Genomic DNA, 22505 nt, shown 5'->3' on the forward strand with positions numbered 1-22505 from the left:
ATTGTTTCTCTGGTTTTTATATTTAGTAAGTCATCAGTTTTTACCACTTGGTGTCTTATTTGACAATTAAAGGAAAGTAAAACATTTTAGTAAGATTACATTCTGATAAAACTATTCATGGTTGTTGTTGTTTTTAACCACATTTGCTAAATCCATAAAGACCAAAATAGAGAGTTAACAATTTTAGAAACTTTCTGTGACCGCCAGAAATAACAGAGAAGTAATAAAGTAGAACTGTACTCTATAATCTCTTGTGTCCTAGAATAGTCCCACTCCTGGTCTATACTGAATGTTTATTTCTTGTGGGTCACCACATGGCCATCACAGAGTTGAAAATGATCTAAGATTAATGTGCCTTCCTTCCCTCTGGGTCATTCTTTGTGTTCCTGTCATAGTAGATGCCTCATGTGGATGGAGACCCAATATTCAGTCACAACCCCCTGGCAGTTATTTCTGGACACATAGATATTTATTTCATACATACAAAGGGTAGTATCATAAAATGAAATGGTAGTGAAATAAAAAGCAAAACATTTCAATTTTAGCACACATTTGTGACAGAGTACATTCTAAATTGTATACACGCGGACAGTTTTTTTAATAATTGATATAGCATTGATCAATTGCAGAAAAAAAAAAGACAATTTTATGTAATTGGTTTCTCTATTCGAGTACTATTCACCATGTTTCTCGACAATTCATTAAATTCTAATCTAGAGACATGAAAGCAATGATTTGTGAACAGCACAAAGACAAGTTGGTCATGTTCAAACGCAATGTTTTTTTTGCAAATTTACAATTGTTCTGAATGCAATATCTTATGTTTGGATGCCACAAATATCACTGTGTAATGGCCTGCTTCTGCCAACTAAGGGTGAATTTAATTGAAACCAAGGCACTTTAATGAACAACACCAAGAAGTGGAAGTTACAAGTAAATTTTTTGCTGTAGTCTTTTTTTTTTTTTTTTTTCCCCCTCCCCCATTTTAAACATATTGCTGAAGAAGCATTGCACATATTGTATTTGTATTTATAGCTGGTTTGCTTTGGTGCCATTTAGATACTGGTCCCATGTACTTGTTAAGATTACCCAGACCCATTTATTAGTTAAATTTTCATTGCGTCAAGAATTCACACTTTTTTGAGCCCATAGAAATTTGATTATAGAGACAGAAACACACTCTTTCTTCCAAGAGTTTTGCTTTTAAATGAATAATCAATTGCATCTTTTCTAAATCTGTTAACTCGTAAAGGGAAGAAAAAAAATGCATTTGAATAAATAACTCTTTCAGGATGGATTCTAATAGGTAACCATGCGTGCATGACTTTAGTGTACAAAACTGAGATGAGGAAAAAAAAAACAAAAAAAGTACAACCAGAAAGTAAAAACTTATAAAGAAGCCTGCATGGAGAATTTGCTGTAAAAATGCTGCTGGTTTGATTTTCGAATCTGGATAAAAAGAAGCCCTGTTTCAAAGTATGTAAACTCAACAAATACTATGCACTATTGCTGTTAAATCTGTAAACTTATCAAAGTGACCAAAAAAAAAAGAAAAAAAAGTCTAATGGTGTTCATTGGGCGAGTCAGATCTTGCTGTTCTCCAAGTGCGAGTCGATGTGTCTAATGAGGGCGTCATCCGGGTAACCGATCGGGAAGGTCAGCTGACACAGAGGACAGCTTCGCACGGCACTCTCGTCTGACTCCATCCATAACTGCAAGCGGAGGAATTGGACTTTTAAAAATATCGAACCACAATCTGAAATGATTTGATACCCTTTACTAGTTTGTACTCACATTAATGGAGGGCCAGGACTGAGCATGCTCAGAGTCCATGTAGGCAGGCAGATGGCAGGAGAATGTGGTGGGGCCTTCAGGGGCTGAGAAAGATGGAATTTGGCCAGATTTCCTCGAAGACAAGAACGAGGGGTGGAGTATTTTTTCCCCAAGTGATAAGGATCCAAGTGTTCGTGGAGGACTGGAAGCCGCTGAGACGTAAGTGCCTACATCCTGTAAAAGGCAACACCATAAATTGTTGCATGCTTTCAAAAAAAAAAAAAAAAAACAACAACCAAACTTTGGGGAGCAACCAAGCTTCACTTGCACCTCTTCATCATCTGATGAGTGCGGGGGTGTCACCAGTGGGGTCGGCTCAGGTCCATCTTCCAGATGACAGAAATGATGTACCTGTATATGAGCGAGGGAAAGTCAAGATGTTTAATGATCAACTTTATGGAGTATAATGAACTGCCCTGCACTGAGCTGCACCTCGGTAGTCAGAGGGAAGCCCAGATCCAGCGCACCATGATGAGGACTGCTGCTCAGACTGCTGCCCCCATTTCTCTCTAATCTCACTCTTCGGTCCCCACCGGCTCCATGAGCTGATGCAGGTCTGACCAGGCCCACCAAAGGAGTCCGAAGATGGGATTTGGATTGTCCGTAAATAAGTGTCTCCCCATAGAGAGACCTGGGCTTAGGTAGAGTCGATACTGGGTCTCTCACGAGGCGAGGTGGGTGTCTCTGTATGGCTGATGGGTCAGAAACCTTGGACAGATACAATTATAAACACACACACACAAAAAAAGCGTAATTACAACAAAGTGAATTAATTTACCTCAGAGTAACTACGGCGACCCTGGAACTTTGCTCGAAGATTACTGCTGGTTGGCTGATGGGAGTAAGAGGCAGGACCATTGTGCAGAGGAGGTGGGGAAGAAGGCAGCAGCCTTTCAGGGGTGAGGGAAGTACCCTGGGGGGATGTGGGAGAGAAACGCTGAGGAGCAGAGGGAGGACGACAAACTGGAAAGTGGGAGAAGAGAAGAATGGATTATCAGGTAGCAAGGAGAATACACTAAACAATGACTGCTTATGGTTTGTGCAGCCCTCTGCTGGTTGATTTACCTTCTCGCTCTCTCGAAAATCAATTGTATTTTTTGTGGAAAGTAGTGGTAGGCACCTACCAGGTTCCTGTGGGATTTGACGCAGCAGGTCGCTTTGTTTGGCTGTCAATTTTTGTACTTGACCCAACTCTTCTGTGAGCTCCGTGTAAGCCAATGCAAGGTTAACTCTGAAACACACAACATGAGTCACCCCAATATCCAGGCTGTCTGATAAAATACCAAATCTAGAACTTACTGTTCATCTCCAGCTTTTTTGATCCATTCTACATCACAGTGCTCACAGTGTGGGGCCAACTCCTGTTACAGTATATTTTTATTTCAGTCATTTCAAGAGCATGCACAGGTTCTAAAAAAAAAAAATGCAAAATGGCCTACCTCCTTGTTCACTTCTCGTAGCTGTGCTACTTCCTTCTGTAGTCTCTGAAGCTCAGCTCGTAGTTCCTTCTCTCTCAGACATGCTCCCTCAGCCTGATGCAGTGCTCCCTCCAATTCAGCCTCTAGACGCTGCAACTTTAGATCTGAGAGAGCATCCAGACTACGGGAGCTCTGCAGCATTGGCAAGCGTCCCTCTTTCAAGATGACACACATGAAGTATGGATGACATCTCCTCAATCAGTGAGTCAATCAATTGAGTTTCTACTGACTCACCTCTAGGTACAACCAGGCTTGCATGTGGTTGACCCTGATCTTTCTTATGGAGTTGAACTTTGAGTTTTTGAAGGGAAGTTTCTCTTTGTCTCAGCGCTGCCTCCAGACTGCAGATTCGTTCCATATGCTGCTCTGCTAGAGTGGTCTAAAATATAGAAGATGTTGAACTGGAAGAGCCTCAACAAACAATAGATATGCTTTATGTGAGTATGTTTTAACCATCTTGTCAAGATCTCTCTGGACATTGCTTTTCTCGAGGTGAATCTTCTCGTAGGCTTGTATGACGTCCTCTAATTGTTCCTCTCTTTCCTTGCTCTTCTGGAGCTGAGACAGACGGAGACATAGACATACTTTATCAAGTGTGTTGTCTTCTCTAGTCGAACATTAAACGTGTTTGTGGAATTTAGGAAACACTGATTTTAACAGATGTGTACCGTGTCTGGAAATTGGTATTGTTGTTGGCTAGTCACTGGTTTTCTCAGAGTTCCATGTTGTGATGCTAGCATGCTAGCTCAATAGCCAAATCGGTGATGAAGGTAAACAGATTTCGACGATGAAAATGACACAATAGTTTCTTCATTACGATTTTTAAAAGCATGACTTAAATAAAAAAAAAGATCAATTATACTTTACTTTTAACACACGTGGAGATACAGAAAGTACATAGCGGGGAAATAAAGACATTTGTTTAAACGACTCTTACTATTGGTAGTAATAAGATAAGCCAACTGTACCTTCTGAGTAAGAGAGTTGATCCTGTGTTGTAGGTTGGATGTCTCTGATTGGATGATATTGTTATCTTTAATAATGGGCTGACAGGAAAAGTACACACGCTCCTCTCCAAAGGTATTGATCATTGGAAACTAAATAGAATTATTGAAAGAGAAAAAAAAAAAAAGGAACATTGACAGAATTGGCATTAAGGTAAAATATTGACTATTACAATATTTGTGTGTACAGTATTATATTGGTCACCTTGACCTCGTAGTGTTTGAGTTTTCTCTTGATGCTGCTGTTCTCCCTCTCCAAACTGGCAAGACGGGTCTTAATGTCATGATAAGCTGCAGCTACTGCCAATCCTGATGCTGGGTAGATTTCATCTCGAAGATGATCAGCTGACCAGCTGATCGCTGACATGTCTATGTCATCTCGCAGCCCTTCGCCACCTCCCAACAGCCCGAGCTCTGCTGTGCCAAATACCTCCATTGACAGTTATCTGTAGTAGAGGATAAAATAGTTTTTGCTCAGGAACAAACTATCAGGAAGAGGTTATTAAGTTGGAGCATCAATGTACAGCCCACCCACAAAATGAGTGTTTTAATATTTTTGCTCTCAAAGAATACACACACACACGTGCCTAAAACAACAATAGCCCATAGAGGGAAAGAGGTCAAAACATGCATGTGGCTTGTGCATAACTCCCACTCCCACAACCCACACTTTCTCTCACATATCCACTCCCAGCCCACACACTGCAACCGTGTATTGCTTTCCTTTCTTCCTCAAAATGTCCTGCTCCACTTTCAGTCAGCATTATTACATAGTACGAGCAGTGAGAGCCAAGGGCAGATAAGAACATGGCCATATGTTTTCCCCTCACATGCTTTTTGCATTTATTAATGGGCCAACATATTATGTTGCACGTAATAACCCCCTGCAGTCAAGAACAATAAGTCGCCTGATCACACGATAACTGTGTGTAATTGCTGCCCCCCCCCCCACCCCCCACAAAAGATTGTAAGTTTATAATCTAAATCTAAAAATTTCAGATTTAAAAGAACAGAGAAAAGGCTGTATGGAAAATGAATGGAAGGAATAATTATAAAAGCTTAATGCATCTGACCTCATTTAGTTTTCCAGTAAAACATTTAGGCTCAGCTCTCAGTGTGATGCAGTCCAGTTCTGCAGCGATCGATATAACACGAGGATTAAATGACGGCGACAATCAAAACTGGGCATTTGTTTCTTTGTAAAGGAAGAATTTTTATACAGGTCTTAAATTGTGGAACTCCACCCCGAGCTGTCACTTCATCATTGTAATGGAGAGGTCTGTCCCATTTATGTAATTTAGAAGTTTATTTGTTTTAGGTCAAAGTTATGTCCCCATGTATGACAATTTAATCATTAGTTATGGTGTTTATATTTTTGAACTATATCAATTTTTAGCTTGCATTTCACAAAAGAATTTTTTTCTTCTCGTTAGCCTTAAAAAAAATAACGTTTTGTATAGACATTTCAAATAAAGCTTATTAGTTCAGTTCTTCAAATGTGCAATGATGTTTCCCTTTTAGACGACATGCTTGTATTTCTCGTATGGTGTTAAGATTCAAGGCATCAACTTACAAATTGAGTATTTGAATCAAGTGCATGCACCATGCATCACTGAGGTCAGTTTGTAGCAGTGCTTGCAAAAAACATCACTAGGTTCTGCGTTAGTTTTCAAATCGTCGACAACACGTGAACGCAACACGCTCTGACTGAGTCAGGATTGTAATGAATAACGAACAAAATCATAAACATTTGTTGACAATGCAATCCAAGTTTCTCAAGAACACTATCACATATTTCAGGCCAAATTCTTTACATTAAACACGCATTCCTGTGATTTCGCCCCCACTCCCTATTTTCTTTGCATTCTCACTCCAACATCGCTTCTCGTCTCACCTCCGATTTCACGCCATGGACCGCAAGGCAACAAAATCATTTCAACCGGGCCTGCTACATTCTAGCGGTGTTATTAGTGATGCATTCAAGAAACTATATTTTAGAGACAGAAACGCGCAAAGGAAAATTCGAGCAAGGATGCACAGGTAATCGGGGTTATTGACTTACGTATCGTGGCAAAAGCAGTGGAGGTGCTGATTGTGCTGAGGAAGGGTCGACATGACTCGAGTGTGACATCAGCAGTGGATGCTGATGTGAGTGAACCTCCCTCCCCCTACCCATTCTCAGATAGATGAGGAGGGGGACTAGATTAATTTTCGACGGTGTCAATGTATACTGCCCGACGTACTGGTGTACCATGTCCCCGATCGGAGAGAGGCACATCGTTTTTAGTGCATTGTCCTTTCGTGTGCATGTGTGGTTTTCGTCAAACAATGTCTAGTCAACACAATATTCATTTGCTGCGGCCCTAATTGAACGCAAAAATTGAATTTATTATATGAAGCAATATAACTGTTACGTGCATAGAGGGTCTCGAATCTCGAAAACACACTTACATGGTTATGCACGTACACTTTAAGTGGCCATAACGGTGCATAAATCAAATTAAAGTACATTAACAAACAAACCACCAGAGGGTGGTAGACTGCACAAATGAACAGTCTTGCGTTTTAACGATTTCATTTCCATCAATATTGATAATTACTGTAACGAAAAGGTTTTAGTGGAGACAGAAATTTTTAACACTTGAACTTTTATTTTATTATATTTTGGTAGCAAATAAAGCACTGTAAGCATGACTCATTTGAATAAAAAATTATTTGGATTGTCTTAGTTTAACATGAACTGAATTAAAACGTGTAAAAAATGATTTTGCGACATAACACTGATTTACGTCAATTATAGTCTTGCGCACCTGCCCTCATTAAAATATAATTAAGAATGACGTCATCAGTACGCGACCAAAAATTAACCTTCTTCATGGGACTTCGTTGTGGTGTTTAAATCGTAATTTAAAGACTGATTAAAACAACAGGAGACCTGGAGCCAATTAGCCATGTTTTGCTGTCTGAATATGCTGCCAGCTCCGCTGCAGGTACCTCATTTTGTCAATTACGTTTTTGTTTCTTTTTTTTTTTTAACTAATTGTTTTCGCAATTGAGTCCACAAACCAAAACACTGCAACAAACAGGGAGACACTAAAGATAAAAAATGAGAACTTTTTTTATTATTATTATTGTCGTAACTCCAAAATGACTGAATGAATCATTTTAAGTAATGTAACTCAAATTATTTATTAATGTAGTAACTGACTGCAGTGTTTTTTTTTACTATTTACAGTGAATTGAATTGGGTTTCATACTAAATACCACTCATCCGTGTTTGATGCATTAAGAAAAAAAAAAATGGCTTTTCAGATGTGCATGGAAATGTGCCTTGGGCAAGATGTGACCGAGGAAGGCAAAAAGGCCAAAGTGAGAAGCTGCAAAATAGAACAAGACCTCTCAGAGCAGGCCCAGAATGAGATGAACGTGGTCAAAATACTTATGCTGGGTAAGATTGTGATGTTGGGATTTAAGTACATCAAACATTATGGACGGGATTGTCTTAACTTGTGTTTTAGGAACTGCTGAAAGTGGAAAGAGCACTCTCATCAAACAGATCAAGATCATTCAGAGTCACGGCTTCTCCAAACAAGACCTCATCAGCTTCAAGGTGCAGTCCTCTTGTTATTTGGCCAAGGGGCTACATGATGCCTAATTTGATATGGAGTCGGCTAGATCACAACAATGTTTTTCTTTCTTTTAAAAAAAAAAAATATATATATTAATCTGTGCCTACGGAAGCCTGCAGTCATAGACAACCTTCTCACTTCTATGAAGTTTGTCCTCCGAGGAATGGGGATGCTAAGGATAAACCTGGCAGACAAGAAGAACAAGGTGCGCATTTAAAAAAAAAAAAAAAAGAAATTCAATGATTCAAGTGCTCTAAAATACAAATAATTAAGGAGGGAATTCCTTGTGTCAAAACATACGTGCAAATGATGAATAAATCTACATTCTGACGTTTACATGTAGCAGCAGATCTCACGTTTTTATTCGCTTACAGATTCAAAATAACTCCTCTTGATCCGCTTCATTGTCTTTAGATTCACGCCCGTTCCGTCCTGTCATGTCGCCAATGTTTGGGCAACGACCAGGAGTTGCTTCCCTTTGTGGCTCATGCTTTCTGCGCGCTGTGGGCTGACCAGGGGGTACGAGCAGCTGCCGCCAGAGGTTACGAGTTTGAACTCAATGACTCTGCCCTTTAGTGAGTTGTGTGAGACAAAAAAAAAAAAACCATATTACTTAGCATTACTGGGTGAAATGATTGACATTTAAAAAAAAAAAAAAAAAGCCATAGTAAATGTGTCCAACTACAAATAGTAGCGAGGGTGTTCATCAAGCGGTCATCCAAGGCGTTTGACGTTATGCACGGTGACAGAAGAGAATCCGAAAAAGTGTAGTATGTACTATGCCAATGTGCATTGTTTGAAGTTTAGTTACAGAGGTTTGCAAGATTTCGTTTTTTTTTAAACTCCATAATGAATCTCAATAATATGCACAAAAAAAAAAATCGATGTACATATTTTTATTTTATTTTATGTTTTTATTTCGAAACCTCTTCTGCCCAAATCCGGTCAAGCAATCAATACTAATTGTCCATCTCCACCTCGTCTGTAATTTTTACTCTATTGCTGCCAATTTAAAGCGGTGCAGGCAATGTAGCAAAATGTGACGGTGATTCTTTCCCTCTTAAGTTTCTTCCAGAACATGAGTCGAATCATCGCCCCCAATTACACCCCTACCGAGCGAGACGTTCTCCGAGTGAGAGTGAGGACCTGCGGCATCATCGAGACGAACTTCCAAGTTGATAACATTATATTCCGGTATGTCCACCGGAATCATTGTTGGTTTGAGCACGATATGCAAACAGCGACTGCCCGGCACCTTAAATATATTGTTATGATTGAGGCGAAGATTCAACTTAACTTCCACGCAAACCGAACCAAAATTGTTTTCCACTCACCATTTTCCCCATGTACTTTGTGGCTTATCAACAACAATGAACACTGAGTTCTTAGGACTGACAGCTCTCATCGTGGACCTGCTGTCCACACTCATCATTGTTTCCTTCACTTGCTGGAACAGACGTTTGACCTCGACAGAATTCACCGACACTCTGACCCCATCGGAAACTCATTACCTGTGTCACCGAGGCCCTTGGTGCCGCTAAATGCCACATCACATTTTGAAATGTACGATTACGCAGCCAAGAGCAACTCTTTCCTTAAAAGTGGCTGCCACAAACAAGAGAGAAGTTTCACTTAGTCGAATGACAGTTACTTTTCAGATTGCTGCTTGTGATGGGAAATCAAAATGGCAAAATCCAGTGAGCTTCAATCAATCTTTGCATTACATCTTTTTTTTTTCTCCCAACTAAAATTAGACCAAGTTAAAAAAATGTTAATGAATAATTTTACCTTCCAGTACTAAATTATTGTTTTTCACTAAGGACTCATTATTATCTCATCAATGTGAACGATTCTCATCTGTCGTTTGTCATATCATCATTTTGACAGGTTGTACGACGTGGGCGGCCAGCGTAGCGATCGAAGGAAATGGCTGCGTTGTTTTGATGGCATGCAGGCTTTGCTGTTCGTCGTAGCCCTGAGCAGTTATGATACGTCTCTTCCCGAAGACCCAACCGTGGTAGGGTAACGAGGTGAATGTTGAGCAGCGCTAACCGACCAAACTTCTAATCCACACGCTTTGTGCCTGGAAACTCTGTAGAATCGGCTGCAGGAAAGTTGTGAACTTTTTGCGTCCATCTGCACCAACTCCATCTTCAAGCTCACCTCAGTGGTAGGTACCAGATTTAGGGCAAGAGGGTGGGGGTACATCTTTGACTGGTTGACAGTTAAACATTGACATTGCATGAATGTCATTTCTTTTTTTTTTTTTGAAGTTGTTGCTGTCAATATTTCAATACAATGAATTTAGCAGGGTAATATGCATCCTGACAACAATGTCAAATATACTGTTTATGCACTTAAAGTAAATTGGATTTAAGTTTAGACCTTTCCACCATTCATCTTTCAGATTCTGTTCATGAACAAAGTGGACCTTTTCCAGGAGAAGATACTCCTCTCTGGAAGACACCTGAGATTCTACATTTCCACTTTTCAAGGTACTGTATGCATTAGATGTCAACCTTGTTTTTTTTTCGCGGGCCACATTGTAGTCATAGCTTCTTTCAGCGGGTGATTATGACTGACAACCTAATCATATTTCTGTAGTGGCATACATTTTTCCCTTCCAGAAAATGTTGCTCATGTGTTCATTCCAAATTTGTTGACTATGCGGTTCCCACTGCATCTTGGCCTCCCTTCCAGGAGCAGATGCAGACGTGGACGCTGCAGCTCACCACATCACCACCATGTTCTTGACAAGCAATGCGGACAATCGGCTCATATTCCACCACTTTATCACGGCTATTGACACCGCCAACATCCAAGCGGTTTTCCAGGTTGCCATAGAGCAGATTATGAAGCAGAACCTCGCAACAACTCAGCTCCTCTAACAGATGGATTATTTTAAATACCACTTAATTATGTCTCATTTATTTTAAATTATTTTTAAATAAAATATTATTTGTTATGATGTCGGTGTATTTGATCTGCCCCCACACACTCAGAACTGTAAACACTGCCAAGAAAACCTATGATGAATGGATTGTCCGTTTTGGTGGCAAAGGTGAATTTGTGGAACGTGTGTAACCAGTTTTTTGTTGGAATTCTCCCAATCTTTGCGTTGTGTTAAAATTAGTGACAGGAGACGTGATGGTTGATCAATTTGTTTAATTCTGTCTGCACAAACACATGACGTGCACTGGTCAGCGGTTTATTGGTGCACTTGGTACAATATATACACAAGATGTAAAAAGCATCACAATGAAAACATACCTGCACAAACACATGCACTGGTCAGCTTCAAGTTTATGACTGAATGGGTTATGAATAATTTTTGGCCTTTATAGCTATTGGTTATCAAATTTATTGATAATCCATGATTGAGACAATGTTGCAGCTAGGCTTCCATACAGTCAGAAGGGTCTTGGAAGAGGAAGATGTCGGCTTTGCACTTGAACGTCGTCTTGTCGCCAGACAAGAGTTCACAACTCATCAGGTTTGGCACAATGTCTCTTATACAGTTGGGCTGTAAATGAAAAAAAAAATGCATTTTACTGTGGTCACTATTGAATAATTTTAGAAACTATGATTCTTAAGACAATTTTATTTGCGGTAAAATGTATTAAAATATATATTTCCCCTTATTACTGTTTATCAACCACATTTGTTTCATTGGTATTAGTGATATAAAAAAATAAACAAGTGAAAGTCAAACCAAATGTTTTCAAATTTTTAATGAAACACAAGATTGGATGGATGGATGGATGGATGGATGAATGGATGGATGAATGGATGGATGAATGGATGAATGCATGATCCCTGTACACATTTACACACATGCTCTTTCTCTCTCATGCATTCTCTCTCTCGCTCTCTATCAAAATGCATGCATTGATACGTAGACACACAAACATTTTCACATCCCTATATAAAGCCAATAAAACACTTACCATTGTCTTCAGGCTAAAACGAAGTGCTTCTATTTCGGGAAACCAACTTTCTGATGGTTCCATGTCAGCTCCCCTCCGACCGTACGGTGATCTCCGGATACCCGACAGCAAGCCAGACGCCCTGCCCACCGAGTGGAGGTTTGGATTGGCCACCTGCTTGTACCATGCATCGGTAGGGCTGCAGAGGACCAGACCTGAGAAAACCACACAGGGCAACAGCAGAAGTTTCGCCCGCATCTCTGTAAAAGTTGAGCTTTCAAACAAGAGAGCGCACCTCGCCGTCGTCGATTGTGTGCTCCTTTTACTATTTTCTCCGCTTCTTATATATTCCTGGATGGATGTCGCTCCCATTTGAGGAGAGTGCGTTATTTTAAATCGCCCCCCCCTCCTCTTCCTCTCGGTGGTGAGCACGCGCACAAAACACTACAAATCCCAGAGTGCAGTTCGGCACGCCCCCTGACTCCCCGTTTACTGTCACTCAAGTTCCCAATTGTGAAAAACATTAGCTCACGGGAGCTTGTTAGCGATGTGCGTTTGTGTAATATGTAAATGTTCACAGAGCTCTTTGCTTTGTGTTCTGGAGAACCGGGTTCATTGCATATTAGTCCATAAAATTTCCAAAAGTTTTGCATAGCGGGTCACGATCCCGCCCTCACCCCCACTTTCTGATTGGCTGTTTGATCTGTGACGTCATTCGGACACTCCATTAGGTACGCCGCCATTTTCAGGTGTACCTAATAACAGGCCACTTCATTAGGGAACAATCATGGTCAAAATTTAAATGAAAGTGAAAAGTGCCACACCCAAACAACCCCCCACTTTCTGATTGGCTGTTTGATCTGTGACGTCATTCAGACACTCCATTAGGTACGCCGCCATTTTCAGGTGTACCTAATAACAGGCCACTTCATTAGGGAACAATCATGGTCAAAATTTAAATGAAAGTGAAAAGTGCCACACCCAAACAACCCCCCACTTTCTGATTGGCTGTTTGATCTGTGACGTCATTCAGACACTCCATTAGGTACGCCGCCATTTTCAGGTGTACCTAATAACAGGCCACTTCATTAGGGAACAATCATGGTCAAAATTTAAATGAAAGTGAAAAGTGCCACACCCAAACAACCCCCCACTTTCTGATTGGCTGTTTGATCTGTGACGTCATTCAGACACTCCATTAAGTACGCCGCCATTTTCAGGTGTACCTAATAACAGGCCACTTCATTAGGGAACAATCATGGTCAAAATTTAAATGAAAGTGAAAAGTGCCACACCCAAACAACCCCCCACTTTCTGATTGGCTGTTTGATCTGTGACGTCATTCAGACACTCCATTAGGTACGCCGCCATTTTCAGGTGTACCTAATAACAGGCCACTTCATTAGGGAACAATCATGGTCAAAATTTAAATGAAAGTGAAAAGTGCCACACCCAAACAACCCCCCACTTTCTGATTGGCTGTTTGATCTGTGACGTCATTCGGACACTCCATTAAGTACGCCGCCATTTTCAGGTGTACCTAATAACAGGCCACTTCATTAGGGAACAATCATGGTCAAAATTTAAATGAAAGTGAAAAGTGCCACACCCAAACAACCCCCCACTTTCTGATTGGCTGTTTGATCTGTGACGTCATTCAGACACTCCATTAGGTACGCCGCCATTTTCAGGTGTACCTAATAACAGGCCACTTCATTAGGGAACAATCATGGTCAAAATTTAAATGAAAGTGAAAAGTGCCACACCCAAACAACCCCCCACTTTCTGATTGGCTGTTTGATCTGTGACGTCATTCGGACACTCCATTAAGTACGCCGCCATTTTCAGGTGTACCTAATAACAGGCCACTTCATTAGGGAACAATCATGGTCAAAATTTAAATGAAAGTGAAAAGTGCCACACCCAAACAACCCCCCACTTTCTGATTGGCTGTTTGATCTGTGACGTCATTCAGACACTCCATTAGGTACGCCGCCATTTTCAGGTGTACCTAATAACAGGCCACTTCATTAGGGAACAATCATGGTCAAAATTTAAATGAAAGTGAAAAGTGCCACACCCAAACAACCCCCCACTTTCTGATTGGCTGTTTGATCTGTGACGTCATTCAGACACTCCATTAGGTACGCCGCCATTTTCAGGTGTACCTAATAACAGGCCACTTCATTAGGGAACAATCATGGTCAAAATTTAAATGAAAGTGAAAAGTGCCACACCCAAACAACCCCCCACTTTCTGATTGGCTGTTTGATCTGTGACGTCATTCGGACACTCCATTAGGTACGCCGCCATTTTCAGGTGTACCTAATAACAGGCCACTTCATTAGGGAACAATCATGGTCAAAACTTAACAGAAAGGCAAAAGTGCCACACCCGCCCTCACCCCCACTTTCTGATTGGCTGTTGGATCTGTGACGTCAAATTAAACTTGCCAGAGATGGGCCACCACTTATTTATAGTGGTTGAAAAAACACAGAAATTTAAGATTAGGTTGAGTTACAACAATCAAATGAAAATGATTTTGTGAAATCACTATCTACCAAACTATCTGTTAAATGTGTCATCATCAGGGTTACAATTGCAGATGACTTCAGTTTTTCTTTGTGGCAGACAGCCAGCAGTTCAAAGTCTACTTGAGGTCATTACTGTATAACAAGTAGTGTACTCAACTTTTTGTTATACAACTTTGTGATAAGTTTGTTTGCGAGCAAGGTTTATTGCTTTCCCGTATGTAGTTCACTGGCCAAACACGTACACACAAGTCAGCCATTACATCAAAGAACATAAATCATCGCAAAATATAAGAATAAAGACAAATATTCATATGCAAATTATTTTATTTTTTGAAAAAATAAGTTATTTGAAATTTCCTTAAAATTTTCCAAAATACAAAAGCACTTCTCATGTAAATGAAGGAATGAAACCAAGCACAAAACTTCATTCATGTGACTACTCACAGTGATTAAAATCCTAATATACTGTATAACAGAACATGAGGATTTTCAACTATTCACACCGCTGTAACAATACCAGCAAATACAATTTCAATGTCCAGCTCAGCTGTTCAATGAGTTCAAACTAATATTTCCATGCTTACATTCAAGATATAATTCAATGTTTTGTTCTTTCTTCTGGCGATTTACCACTGCATGAAAAGATTTGATCAAAGGGCCAGAATGAATGAAAAAAAACAAGACCATCTTTTTTTTTTTGGATTCCCTCAACTCCTGGTCCATCAATGTCATGTTCTGTCCTTTCCTTTCAAGGACATTTTATGGTCAAGCATAACAGTATCTTAGTCTTTTTCTTTTTTTTTTGGGCTGAATCACTTGGCCGTTCGAAAAACTGTCAGATCCAGGGGTGCCTTAGAGGGAATACACCAATCATCTGCTTCCAAACTCAGCTTGTAGTGCCGCAGGGCCGTTTTATTAAAAACAGGCAGTCTCTCCACCGAGTCTGTCGACAAGGCCTGGAGGGACAGAAAAAACAAAAAAACATGTCACACATATCATCTGAGTTCACAAACTATTAATTTCAATGAAATATTCATGATTGAAATCTTTTATTCCTCCCCCTTGTTACCTTTAGGTGTATAACTGCATCAGTGCCATGACCTTCCATGGAATAAAGCTGTAAATCTCCTTGAAAGTAGCGAGCATAGAGACGAGAAATGGGCAGACCGTAACCAAAACCAGCCTATAAATAAATACACATCATAAATGTATGTCATCATCTTCTTTACAATGAGTCAAATATATTATGTTCCAAATACTCACCAGAGGGGCTCTATGTTTCTCTCCTATTTCTGGTCTGGGAGCCGTGGAGTACATGTAGCTGAATAGACGTTCGGTTTTCCGAAAAGGAACTCCACCCCCTCTATCGCTCATCTGTCGAGCAAAAAGAGATTGTCGTGGCTTTTGTCAAAACTTGTAACAGCAACAATGGCTACTTACATTCATCTTTAATTACGCAATGGTGTCGTAACACCAAGTTAGCAGAAAGTAGCTAATTTCATCGAATGATGGTAATTGGGTGTTAGAGATTTAAAGAGATTTGGGTTACCTTGATTGACAGGTCCTCTCCACCAACTGAAACCAGAACCTTGATGGGCGGGAGGATTCTGCTGGCCTCGTGATTTTCAATAGTTGCCCTCATGGCATTCTGTAATGAGAAGACACGCTCATTTACTCATATTCAAGAAGATGCCCTTGCATCCTTTTCCGCTTGACCAAGAAAAATAGCACATAAAAAGAATGATAATTTATCTTTGGCATAATTGATTTATTTGTGGATCAAAATAGTTGATATAATGTTATCATTACCTTAAAGAGCTCAAAGAGCATGTGGTAAAGGTGCGATGGGATGTAAGAGATTCTGATACTGTTGGCTAAAGAAGAGAAAAGGCAATTTCAGCTTTATATTCATATGAAACACCCAACTAGTATGTGATTATCTGTGTTGAATTCCAAATATTTCTCACCGTTCATTTGTCTCAACTCCAGCTCAGGTGCACCCAAGTAATATTGTTCACACATTAACTTTGCGCTCTCATAAGAATCTAGGGAGACAAACATTGTACAAAATCAGATAAATATGACAAGCTCTTATAATTCATTGTTACGGACAATTTTGAAAATGAGTTCAATAGAACAAAGCAATATCCTCTCTTATAATTTTACAGTACTTTAAATGTCTTGAGAGAAACCACAGAGATTTGCTTGCATGACACACCCAGAAGTGTCTCACATATTATGTATGTGCATCTTTAGCTGCTCACTGTTAGATCGATTTAAAATATATGGGATCTGACATAATGCCAAGTCACAGACTTAGAATGAAAAAAACCAAAAACAAAGGCTTACCTCGTACAACCTCAGATACGTCACACAGAGAGTCAATGCAACCGATGGTACCAGGGTGAGTCGGGTTTGTGTTTCCACTGAAAACAAGTGCTGCAGACACATAAAATGACTTATTAGTTTCATAAAAATAGGTCATTTGATTATAAGATTGATCTTAAACTGTATCTTATGGTCATGTGATTCATAATCAGAGCACAGAAATGATCTGGTGATAGACTGCATACAGGTCAGAGTGCGTGTGTTCGAGTTTTTTATTTTTTATAGTGTGTGTAAAGCTGACACTCACTGTGTTGGTTGATGAGCATGCGAATAGAGATCCGGCTGGTGTAAAAGCGATCCAGGAAGTATTGCATGTTGTGGTCAGTCACAGCATCCTGCTGACCATAAGCCTCCTTGTACTCAATGACTCCTTGGGCCATGGTAGGGACGACCTCATTGTGCCTATTTCTGATTGCCTCCAAAACTTCTACAAACCTAAGATGAAAGCCAGAAGAGCACCAGATATCCTGTTTAACGTCTGAACGATGCTGTCGGTTATTTAATCCTGAAATAATGCTTACGTCTGGAGAGTTCTCTGATCATCTGCTCTCTTGTCAAGAAAATCCAAGATCTCCATCAGGCTTTGGATGTACCTTAAAGAGAGTATAAGCGTAAGTGTGACAAACAAATACTGAAGACACCCAGATCCAACACTACATTTTATGGGCAAGTTAAATAACGTAAACATCACGAAGCTGCGACAAAAATATCCCCGCCAAGTGGTGGGCCTCTGTGGCAATTCGAAGAAAATAATAGCAACATGATACTCAGCCACGCCCTTATCAACCCCTATGTGACTTTATCTGCATATAGTAGTGACGTTAGTCTGAACGTAATGTTCCCTTCAGCTACAACAACATGCAAGCGGGATGAAGAAAAACAAGAGGAAGGAAGGCAGAGACGTGACTAGGAAGTGGGACAAAGTTCGTTCACTCTCACTGCTTCCCCACACTCTTCTTGCTTTGTGAGGGAATCTGTCGGACTGCTATTTATAGCAGATGGATTTAAGTAGCTCGATGAAATTGAAAGCATTTGCAACACAAGTGTGTCTTATACACTTTAGAGAAAATGGACTTCTTTGTTTACTAACAGAGTCTGGCTACCCATCGAGTGTCAATCATGTCAAGTTTTTGGGGAGCTGGCAGATTTAAAAGTGATTCTGTAATTAAGGCATTCACAGTGGGTTCCCTAATTAGATGTACAGTGGACCCAAAAACTGAAATGCAGTGCAAAAAAAAAAAAAAAAAAAGGGGAAAAAAAACAACTTTTAAACTCAGGAATCCTTGGAACAAATGAATGGAACAAACAGGTTTTTTTTTCTTTAAACTAGGGATTGACTCGGTTTTAAAATAAAAAATTAAACTGTCACTGACCAGCTCTGGACTAGTTGCACGGAGGGTGTCGCCAGCAGTTTGTCCGGCAGCAGATCGATTTCCTTCATGATGTTCGATAAACGCACAGGAAGCTCTTGGCGCAAAAACATGAATGATGTGCACTCGCATGCGTTGGTTGAACCTTGAGAGTACAACAATAGAAGTCAAAATATATAATATTTGATCAAAAACAACAGCATCGTTGGATAATCATTATATATTTGAACTGTTATTAATTGCACCGGCTTTGTTTCACCTCTTTTCCTACTTTTGTGATAGCAGATCAATTCAAATCAATCATGGTATTTTAACAGAATAAAGAAGGGATTTCTTTATTTATATTGTCTGGCTCACACTCAAGTATATAAATGAGGAGGTTCAACATATTGTCACGTTTAAACCTTGCCAGATAAAGTTTGATGATGGAAGTTTAAGACTCATCGTACCAGGAAGAAACTGCATCTCGAATAAAAACGAAACGCAATTAAAGTGCAATTAATGAACCAATTTAAGCAATCGTTTTATGAATTATCGAGACTAAAATGTGAACAACACTTACCAAAATCCAAGAATTGCTTCATGGAAAGCGGAGATGGCGAAAATTTGGAGAAATGCTCCACATGTTTAGGAACGTTGGCCACAGCTGCCGCTTTTACCATGGATCTAACAAATCTTATTCTGCTCGCCATTCTAAAAAAACAAATTAAATTAAAACGTGTTGCTACAATAAAATCCGGCAATGTGGACGCTCACGATGCTCCTCTTTACATTCTGCACCAGTAGTCGTGAAGTGCACATTTATTACGCTGTTTACTGCTTCTCAGCCAATGAGAAGGTGAGGTGGGCGGAGCCAGCCATTCCAAGAACCACATGGAGTTGGGACTGGAGCAAGGGAACGTAAACAAGGCATGACGGGAATTACATAACGTTCTCTCTCGCTCGCTGATAAACAACCAGGATGGAAAAATTGCTGCACTCTGTTGTCATAATATTAACACGGACCATTCTTGCGCTAGCAACAACAATCTTCCATCAACATGTTTTTAAAGATAAAAACACAATAACAGATCATATAAAGTATGAGACACTTCAGTAGTGATGCTGATTTTGTTCAGTTTGAAATAAGCATGATCTTATGTGATTTGCAATTTGGCCAGCAAATGGGTTTGACCGGTTGTTTGTATCTGTGCCCCATGACTGGCTGGCGACCAGTTCCAGGGGGTAGTCGGCCTTTCGGCCGCTGTCAGCTGGGATAGGCTCCAGTGCCCTCGGCGACCTTGACCAGGACAAGCTGTGTTGAAAATGGATGGATGGATGGATGGATGGATGGATGGATGGATGGATGGATGGATGGATGGCCCAGACAGTGAGCTAGCAAAGCCCTTTGAAAATAATACAGTAGCCCACTGGAGCCCTGGATGAGTGGCACAAATGATCAAACAAAATCAAGTGAACAATGTTTTGTTCAATTTTGCAATGTATTGGCAAAATATTGATAACAATCTTCAAAGGCAAAAGTGATAATAGTCTGCTGCATAATTTTTTAACACTAGACATGCAGGCCTGCAAGGTGTTTTGGAAAAAAAAATACAAAATACAAAATGTCTAATTCTCCACAGCAGTCACCCTTCCGTCCATTTTCCAAATATTGTCTGAAAGTCAACCAGCAAGCAACAGATTTGATTTTGGGAGGTTCTGCTGTGGAGTGGAGCATAAATGATCTTCAACAGTACACAGATAAGGATGATGGCACAAAAAGAAGGCACAAAAGTCTCGATTATCCAATTTGCCTGCTAATACGCTCTTTCTTGATGGCGGTGATGAACTTCCATGTTTCAACACAATGAGAGAGGCAGATGTCTGATGGGAAATTCGGGTACTTGTCCTCCAGGGAAGGGTCCAAAGTCGCTATCAGGCTTTGAAGAGATAAAAACATCAGCTCAAGAAATATGACATCACTCACACAAAACAAAGATCACATTTTGCTAGATGTTCATGACCAAAATAAAAAGCGTAACCTTCTTAAAGTACCTCCACTCTGGATTGTGTTTAACTGGTGCTTTGGGATTCTTAAATTCCAGCACCAGCAAGTCATGCAGCTCCAGCAGGAAGGTGTCTGTGCTGTTCTCATAGAAGAAAGAACTCAGTAGGCGACGCTCCTTATCACCGAGGGTCTGCTTGTACTCCATGCAAACGTTTTTAAAAGGATCCTGTAGGGAAACAAGGAGTGAAGAACAAATCCAAATGCTCACCAAGGTTATTATAGTTGACTGAAACTGTCAACATAACTAAAGCTTTTTTTTTTTTTTACAAAAATATCCTGAATTTTTGTCAATTCATATCATACATGAGGTCAAATTAATACTACAGCTAACTCCAAATGATGTCAAAACAAAATAAAAACTGAAGTGAAAAATACTATTCTATTGTAAGCACATTGCTGGCTTGGTACAAGCCCTATTTAAACCTCCACATTCCAGTCATAAAGCGCGAATAAATATAAGAAGTTGTTTCAAGCATTACCATATTGAGCATCAGCATAATTTCCGACGTGAGACTGTTCAGCATCTGCCACAAGGCCACGCAATGTTTCAAATTGCACCAACTCAGGACCTGTGGCACACAAAAATAAAGGCATCATTGAAAATACTGTAGAACAGGGAAAAAAAGCAAGAAACAATTATGAGTTGTGGCCACCTTGAGGACACAATCCGATATCTGGTTTCTCTTCTGCAGTACGTCCTCCAGGTAGCTGGACAGCCGCATGTCAGCGTCTCTCCCATCCGTGGCGAGGAATCCCAGGGCCAACTCCAAAATGGACACGGCCTCGCATGCCTCGCTGTAGTCGTGGAGCTCCTTGGCTATTGCCAACATGGTCTGGGTCGTGAGAGGCTCCTGTTGGTATACAAGTTGTCAATGCTCGGTAGACGTCTGTGTGATGCTTTCACGATGGCAGCCTAACTCACTTGTATGACTTTCTCTCTGACGTTATTCAGGACGTTATAGTTGCGGTCGGACCTGTTCACAAGTGTTGGGATGCCCTGTAGTTGAAGGGACAGACATTGAAGGGGAGTAATGCATTTCAGTGCCACGGCCTGGCTGAATACTTTTGGCTGTGCTACAAATAATAGATGTGCTCATCTTTTTGTTCCTAACAAATGAATGTTGGTGGCACAAGTTACAACAAACGTGTCTATCGTTTATGCAAAGATGGTAGCTTCAACTGAACAGGTGACAAATTCACACTAAGTAAATTTGGGAGTAAATTGAGAGCTGTGGCCAATATGAGAAATTGACCCGATTGGGTCGCAATGGCGCTAATGCAGGCATTTCGTGGGTTCTAAAAAAAAAAAAAAGGCGCTCTTTTCTCACATTGAGGTTGATGATTGGTTTGCCCAGAAGGAAGCGGGTGAAAATTTGTTTCTGGATCCTGGGCAAATCGTACTCGCGAACGGTCTCCTGGCCCCTTTCCAGGCTGTACTGGGTGTTGGAGAGGACCAGGGGCATCAGATCCCTGTCCAGCTCGTATTGGATTACGTGTTGGTCTGTCAGATCTACAGGGCTAACCTCGTAGCTGAGTGAGGGGAAAAAAATAATAATTATGCAAAAAATTGGCGGTTTATAGTCCGGAAAATACGGTACTCACACAGCAAAGTAAATGCAAATATTAATAAACAAAACAAACAGACGAAACAAAACAACACAAAAGAAAATGAAACAAAAATCAAACAACACAAAACAAAACAAAAACACACTTTTAAGGCCCCACTGACTGCCAATTTATCCAATTGGTTTCTCTATTAAGCGAGATAAAAGTTCGGGGGCTCATTTTAATACATTGAATTGTATTAACAATAAAAAATTTTATATATATATATATATATATATATATATATATATATATATTTATATAAGCACTTTATATAAGCACTTGTTTCCTTATCTATATATATATATATATATATATATATATATATATATATATATATATATATATATATATATATATATATATATATATATATATATATATATATATATATATATATATATATAGATAAGGAAACAAGTGCTTCATCTTGGAAAATGTTTTGTCAACAAAAAATGTTCAGTATGTTAACAGAAGCGTAAATGAAAGCCTAAATATATATATATATATATATATATATACACACTTGTTTCCTTTTCACCTAGTACAAAGAAAATATTTGTGGAAAAGATGAAGCAATCAATGCTGGGGGGAAAAAAACAGTTTAAAGCTGTCAGGTGAAATAAAGCAAATTCCGACAGGAAAAAAAAACTAAACAACAAAAAAGCAAATCTTTTTTGAAATAATGTCA

General features: G+C 39.8%; 5 protein-coding genes across 10 annotated transcripts in view; 1 reads left to right on the plus strand and 4 right to left on the minus strand.

The window, feature by feature from the left end:
- Positions 1–1153: 1153 nt before the first annotated feature.
- On the minus strand, positions 1154–4751 carry LOC147044400 (TANK-binding kinase 1-binding protein 1-like). 2 transcript variants are annotated; one of them, XM_085933989.1, is made up of 12 exons: positions 4521–4751; positions 4280–4408; positions 3765–3869; positions 3546–3690; positions 3273–3466; positions 3133–3194; positions 2958–3064; positions 2612–2796; positions 2266–2541; positions 2104–2184; positions 1795–2007; positions 1154–1712 (listed from the first exon to the last, which is right to left on the minus strand). In XM_085933989.1, the coding sequence occupies exons 1-12, from the start codon at positions 4749–4751 to the stop codon at positions 1584–1586; spliced, it is 1857 nt and encodes a 618-aa protein (XP_085790115.1). In that variant the 3' UTR covers positions 1154–1583. The 2 variants fall into 2 exon arrangements, with proteins under 2 accessions (XP_085790115.1, XP_085790114.1); XM_085933988.1 differs by having other exon boundaries at positions 2958–3100.
- Positions 4752–7156: 2405 nt separating this feature from the next.
- Positions 7157–10909, plus strand: LOC147044401 (guanine nucleotide-binding protein G(o) subunit alpha-like). Of its 4 annotated transcripts, none has more exons than XM_085934843.1 (10): positions 7157–7305; positions 7628–7763; positions 7834–7925; positions 8057–8149; positions 8359–8519; positions 9010–9138; positions 9832–9961; positions 10043–10114; positions 10352–10439; positions 10645–10909. In XM_085934843.1, exons 1-10 carry the CDS (start codon positions 7267–7269, stop codon positions 10830–10832), a joined length of 1128 nt encoding a protein of 375 aa, XP_085790969.1. In that variant the 5' UTR covers positions 7157–7266; the 3' UTR covers positions 10833–10909. The 4 variants fall into 4 exon arrangements, with proteins under 4 accessions (XP_085790969.1, XP_085790970.1, XP_085790971.1 ...); XM_085934844.1 differs by having other exon boundaries at positions 10651–10909; XM_085934845.1 differs by having other exon boundaries at positions 8093–8149.
- A 193-nt stretch (positions 10910–11102) lies between these two features.
- LOC147044402 (neuropeptide B-like) lies at positions 11103–12372 on the minus strand. Its single transcript, XM_085934847.1, has 2 exons — positions 11892–12372; positions 11103–11467 (listed from the first exon to the last, which is right to left on the minus strand). Exons 1-2 carry the CDS (start codon positions 12240–12242, stop codon positions 11339–11341), a joined length of 480 nt encoding a protein of 159 aa, XP_085790973.1. The 5' UTR covers positions 12243–12372; the 3' UTR covers positions 11103–11338.
- Positions 12373–14690: 2318 nt separating this feature from the next.
- LOC147044403 (pyruvate dehydrogenase (acetyl-transferring) kinase isozyme 2, mitochondrial-like) lies at positions 14691–19467 on the minus strand. Its single transcript, XM_085935021.1, has 11 exons — positions 18725–19467; positions 18166–18307; positions 17314–17385; positions 17040–17227; positions 16754–16843; positions 16372–16449; positions 16214–16278; positions 15954–16052; positions 15668–15778; positions 15474–15587; positions 14691–15360 (listed from the first exon to the last, which is right to left on the minus strand). Exons 1-11 carry the CDS (start codon positions 18852–18854, stop codon positions 15217–15219), a joined length of 1233 nt encoding a protein of 410 aa, XP_085791147.1. The 5' UTR covers positions 18855–19467; the 3' UTR covers positions 14691–15216.
- A 157-nt stretch (positions 19468–19624) lies between these two features.
- The window catches only part of LOC147044404 (E3 ubiquitin-protein ligase rnf213-alpha-like), a 29780-nt gene continuing 26899 nt past the window's right edge, over positions 19625–22505 (minus strand). For both annotated transcript variants that reach the window (XM_085935020.1, XM_085935019.1), the window contains 6 exons: positions 21538–21739; positions 21132–21206; positions 20863–21060; positions 20689–20778; positions 20197–20375; positions 19625–20081 (listed from right to left, as the gene is read on the minus strand). In XM_085935020.1, the coding sequence (XP_085791146.1) occupies positions 19943–20081; positions 20197–20375; positions 20689–20778; positions 20863–21060; positions 21132–21206; positions 21538–21739 (883 nt within the window). In that variant the 3' untranslated portion in view covers positions 19625–19942. The remainder of the gene's footprint in view (positions 20082–20196; positions 20376–20688; positions 20779–20862; positions 21061–21131; positions 21207–21537; positions 21740–22505) is intronic.

Source organism: Syngnathus leptorhynchus, chromosome 16 (genome assembly GCF_054491065.1).
Source record: "Syngnathus leptorhynchus isolate UIUO chromosome 16, UIUO_Slep, whole genome shotgun sequence".
In the NCBI taxonomy this organism is placed as follows: domain Eukaryota; kingdom Metazoa; phylum Chordata; class Actinopteri; order Syngnathiformes; family Syngnathidae; genus Syngnathus; species Syngnathus leptorhynchus.

What these genes read in the sequence shown, in the direction of transcription:
- LOC147044401 (XM_085934843.1), top strand. Translation starts at nt 7,267, where the DNA reads ATGTTTTGCTGTCTGAATATGCTGCCAGCTCCGCTGCAG. An exon ending in TGCTGCCAGCTCCGCTGCAG is followed by an intron (nt 7,306 to 7,627) that starts GTACCTCATTTT and finishes ATGGCTTTTCAG; the next exon opens with ATGTGCATGGAAATGTGCCT. An exon ending in TTCCCGAAGACCCAACCGTG is followed by an intron (nt 9,962 to 10,042) that starts GTAGGGTAACGA and finishes GAAACTCTGTAG; the next exon opens with AATCGGCTGCAGGAAAGTTG.
- LOC147044402 (XM_085934847.1), bottom strand. Translation starts at nt 12,242, where the DNA reads ATGGGAGCGACATCCATCCAGGAATATATAAGAAGCGGAGAAAATAGT. An exon ending in GTTTTAGCCTGAAGACAATG is followed by an intron (nt 11,468 to 11,891) that starts GTAAGTGTTTTA and finishes TTTCATTTACAG; the next exon opens with CCCAACTGTATAAGAGACAT.
- LOC147044400 (XM_085933988.1), bottom strand. Translation starts at nt 4,751, where the DNA reads ATGGAGGTATTTGGCACAGCAGAGCTCGGGCTGTTGGGAGGTGGCGAA. An exon ending in GTCGCCGTAGTTACTCTGAG is followed by an intron (nt 2,542 to 2,611) that starts GTAAATTAATTC and finishes TATCTGTCCAAG; the next exon opens with GTTTCTGACCCATCAGCCAT. An exon ending in ACTCATCAGATGATGAAGAG is followed by an intron (nt 2,008 to 2,103) that starts GTGCAAGTGAAG and finishes TGCCTTTTACAG; the next exon opens with GATGTAGGCACTTACGTCTC.
- LOC147044403 (XM_085935021.1), bottom strand. Translation starts at nt 18,854, where the DNA reads ATGGCGAGCAGAATAAGATTTGTTAGATCCATGGTAAAAGCGGCAGCT. An exon ending in GTGCAACTAGTCCAGAGCTG is followed by an intron (nt 17,386 to 18,165) that starts GTCAGTGACAGT and finishes ACTCTCTTTAAG; the next exon opens with GTACATCCAAAGCCTGATGG. An exon ending in GGAGTTGAGACAAATGAACG is followed by an intron (nt 16,279 to 16,371) that starts GTGAGAAATATT and finishes TCTCTTCTTTAG; the next exon opens with CCAACAGTATCAGAATCTCT.